Source organism: Erinaceus europaeus, chromosome 16 (genome assembly GCF_950295315.1).
Source record: "Erinaceus europaeus chromosome 16, mEriEur2.1, whole genome shotgun sequence".
Classification (NCBI taxonomy): Eukaryota; Metazoa; Chordata; class Mammalia; order Eulipotyphla; family Erinaceidae; genus Erinaceus; species Erinaceus europaeus.
This window is the reverse complement of record NC_080177.1, coordinates 77,818,871-77,823,231: the sequence shown is the minus strand read 5'-3', so window position 1 is coordinate 77,823,231 and position 4,361 is coordinate 77,818,871. Positions and strand designations below refer to the sequence as shown.

General features: G+C 51.6%; 1 protein-coding gene across 7 annotated transcripts in view; it reads right to left on the bottom strand.

Moving 5' to 3' along the window:
* Nucleotides 1–4,361, bottom strand: part of NUMB (NUMB endocytic adaptor protein) — an 86,535-nt gene that overhangs the window by 2,139 nt on the left and 80,035 nt on the right. For 5 of the 7 annotated variants that reach the window (XM_060175508.1, XM_060175512.1, XM_016187543.2 and 2 more), the window contains one exon: nt 791–937. The exons of the other annotated variants lie outside the window; for them this stretch is intronic. In XM_060175508.1, coding sequence (XP_060031491.1) covers nt 791–937 — 147 coding nt within the window. The remainder of the gene's footprint in view (nt 1–790; nt 938–4,361) is intronic. 7 annotated transcript variants of the gene reach the window in all.

Sequence of the window (4,361 nt, the reverse complement as noted above, 5' to 3'; positions counted from 1 at the left end):
CTGGAAGCAGCAGATGGAGAGAGACAAGAACGAGAGTCACTAGAGGCTCTTCTCACCTGGAAACTCGGGTCATCTGAATGACGCTCATGTTGCACGGCCCCCCCGCCTCCCCCCGGACATTCTGCAGTTTGGCAGGTGGCGTGACAGTGTGACCAGCTGAGGTGCGACAGGGAGCCTGTGTGGACATCTCTATGATTCAGTCAAAGGAACCGAGGCAGAGACTGGCGCCAGAAACTCCTTCCCACGGCCGTGGCTCACCCGGGCTCAGAGACCAGAGGGCACACGCTCAGCGACCCACAGCAATGCAGCTCTGAACACGTGAAACCACCAGGGACTTGGTGCCATTTCTGTGGCCCTGCCTGCCTTCCAGATACGTGTCCTTCTGATCAACTACTTTCATTGCTACTTCATTTCCTTTTTTGGCTTTATAGCCAACAGATGTTCATTACAGAAAAACCAGAAGACACCCAAAGGCAGCACTACAGCACAGGGCCCTGCAGGCCCGCCATCCACGGGGCAGGGCCTCTTCCTGCGGGCAAGCGCACACGTCTCTGGAGCCAGCGACGGACTCGAGCGAGGCCCGTCTGCATTTTATCCAAGTCCTACTGGTGGTCCAGTCCTGTAGTCCCAGGAACTCTCCATCTAACATCTCCTCCTCCGTCCTTTCTGGACAGTATTTTAGCTCTTGGAGAAACTCTTCCCTGGCCCCTGCTCATGTAAATGGCCGATTTGCAAACCAGCGTCACATATCCGGCCCCAGAATCCTCACCACCATCCTTGGCCACCTTACCCGAACGTGTGGCTGCAACTTCCTTGTTAGCAGCGTCAGGGGCATGGGCCCAAGGGTTGGTTTCACGCACAGGCATTGCTACGGGTGCGAGAGCAGTATGGGCTGGCTTAGCAGCAAGCACATGGAAGGCTGGGTCAGTGCCATTAGCTACAATGGGAGCAGACAACATCAATGGAGTTAATTCATGCAGGGTGTACGGTGACCTGTGGAGCAGGTCAGCCGGGCCAATGTGCAGCGCTGTGAGGCAGGCAGGCAAACCGGGGTGGGTCTGGACAGTCATGCCACCTTTTGACGGCTACATAATCTCTTGGCAAAGACAGAAGCAGAGACTGTAAAACTGCTATCCTGGGGCTGGGAAGCAGCTCACCTGGTAAAGTGTACGCCCTGTATCATCGGGGAGGCCTGAGCACTGAGCTCCAGTACCACAGGGGAGCACCACCGCACCAGACTAGGTATATGCTTTCAGGTGCTTAATGCAATCTTAAACTACAAAATTAGCACGACCTGTCTTGTCTGAAGAGGGTTTTGTTCCGCCCTTGTTAATGTCCATGGACTATGCAGCAGCGCTGGACTGTCTCTCCCTGTCTGTCTCCCATGCCCAGACATGTGGATCTAAAATGAGCAAGTCCACCCGAGACTGGTGGAGCTGGGGCTGCACACACTGCTGTACTGGTAAGGACAGAGGGCGGACGGGACGACAGCATAATGGTTCTGCAAGAGCCTGAGGCCCTGAGGTTCCAGGACCAATGCCCAGCACCACCATAAGCCAGAACTGAGTGGTGCTCTGGGGTCTCTCTTTCTCTCTCCCCTCGTATTTACTCTCATTACAATTAAAAAGAAAAGAGACAGATGACGGTATCAGGAAAAACTCAAGTGTGGGGGCAGAGAGGGAAGGAGCCAAGAAAAACCAGTTCAGATTAAGCTGAGTGACCAGTCTAGTCGTAGGCAGAATGGTCTGAGCAAGACATTTCTCCCACTTTTCTAAAAGATCAGATTATAGCAGCAACAATAAACGGCTGTTGATTCTTTTTTTTTTTAAGTTTTTTTTTTAATTTATTTATGAGAAAGATAGGAGGAGAGAGAAAGAACCAGACATCACTCTGGCACATGTGCTGCTGGGGATTGAACTCGGGACCTCATGCTTGAGAGTCCAAAGCTTTATCACTGTGCCACCTCCCAGACCACTGTTGATTCTTTTTTTTTTTTTTTTTGCCTCCAGGGTTATTGCTGGCCTCGGTGCCTGCACCATGAATCCACCGCTCCTGGAGGCCATTTTTCCCCCTTTTTGTTGCCCTAGTTGTTGCAGCCTCGTTGTGGTTATTATTGCCATTGTTGAAGTTGCTTTGTTGTTGGATAGGACAGAGAGAAATGGAGAGAGGAGGGGAAGACAGAGAGAGAGGGGAGAGAAAGATAGACACCTGCAGACCTGCTTCACCGCCCGTGAAGCGACTCTCCTGCAGGTGGGGAGCCGGGGGCTCGAACTGGGATCCTTATGCCGGTCCCTGCGCTTTGGGCCACGTGCGCTTAACCCGCTGCGCCACCGCCTCACTCCCTCAGCTATTGATTCTTAGCATGTTTTATCTCACTGAGAGGGAACAGGGTGATAGAGAGGGAGAAAAACAGAGACACCTGCAGCCCTGCTTTAACACTTGCAAAGCTTTCTCCCTACAGGTGGGGCCTGGGGGCTCGAACCTGGGTCCTTGTGCACTGTAACATGTGCACTCAACCAAGTGCACCACCACATGGCGCCGTCAATTCTCTCAAAAACCCCAGAAAGCAGATGCCAACCCCACATTACAGATGAGGGCCAGACTAGGTATATGCTTTCAGGTGCTTAATGCAATCTTAAACTACAAAATTAGCACGACCTGTCTTGTCTGAAGAGGGTTTTGTTCCGCCCTTGTTAATGTTTACAACAGCTCAAAGTACTTAATATTCTTTGCTCATCTCCCTTGAATCCACCACTCCCAGTGGTCTTTTTTTCCTTTTTATTTTATTTTACTTTATTAGCCAGGACAGAGAGAGACTGAGAGGGAGATAGAGAAGGAGAAAGAGAGAGGCACCGGCAGACCTGCTTCTCCACCTGTAGGTGGGGAGCCAGGGGCTTGAACCTGGGCCCTTGTGCATGGTAATGTGTGCACTCAAACTGAGTGCTATGCCCGGCCTGCTACCCAGCTCTTTACCGTGCTTACTGCAGAGTAGAAAGGCAGCTCCTTCCCCTGTCCTGGCAGGACGATCATTCGCCAACCATGCTTACGCTGCTGCTACCAGTCACGGTCAGCTAGTGGAAACATGAGCTTTCCCCCACGGACTGGGAGCCCCTTAAAGGAACGAGGAGGAGCAAGTTCTGCACGGCTCTGCACAGCCGCCCTGGGAGCAGGAGAGCCAGTGATGAGCAGGCACTGTGCTCAGAAAGCCCTTGGCTTGGAGTCCTCGCTGTGCCTCTTTTTACCTGTCTACAGCAATGCCCAGGGTTTCTGTGGGGAACTGGATGAGATCTTAAAAAACACACGCGCCTGGGGCCGAGTGGCGGCACATATGTTACAATACACAGGGACCCAGGTTCAAGCCCCCAGTCTTTTCCCCCTGAAGGGGGAAAGCTTTGCAAATGGTGAAGCAGTGCTGCAGGTGTCTGTCTCGCTCCATCTCTATCACCCCCTCCCTTCTTGATTTCTGGCTGTCTCTATCCAATAAAGGTAATTAAAAATCATTTTATATATTTACTTATTTTCCCTTTTTGTTGCCCTTGTTGTTTTTCATTGTTGTTGATGTCATGGTTATTGGACAGGACAGAGAGAAATGGAGAGAGGAGGGGAAGACAGAGAGGAGGAGAGAAAGACAGACATCTGCAGACCTGCCTCACCGCCTGTGAAGTGACTCCCCTGCAGGTGGGGAGCCGGGGGCTCGAACCGGGATCCTTACACCGGTCCTTGCGCTTTGCGCCACGTGTGCTTAAACCCTCTGTGCTACCACCTGACTCCCTAAAAATCATTTTAAAATGCATGCGTCCTCAACAGTCGTGTGACTGTCCTAAGCGCTCAGTTAATTGTGCCTATAAGTATTAGGTGAAATGAAGCGCCGCACAGTGCACACAATAATAAAGGTTGACCTGGACTACAGAGATAGCCCCCAAGGAGAGTGCCCGCACTGCCATGTACATGACGCTTGTCTCGGTGTGAGTGCCCGCAGCCTTGATGCAGTGGCGCCCCCTTCTGGAAAGTGTCTGGAAACTGCCTGTGCATAGGCCCTGCCCACCCCCCCCATGAGAGAGAGAGAGAGAGAGAGAGAGAGAGAGAGAGAGGGAGAGACTGACTCTGCCTGGAGGAAATGCGTACAGTTAAGTATACAGTATAAGATTCCTCCACTAGAGAACAGAAGCAACCGCTGGCACAGCTATATACAAGATGCTGGGTACTATACCCCAAACCCTAACAAAGGGACTTTTCAAAGTTAACCCAATTACCAAATAATGTGATGATAACAATAACTATCCATTGTCTTCTTGAACCCTAAGACAGCAGGAACCTCACATCTCCACTATAGAGCCTATATTTCCCCCAGTCCTGGGACC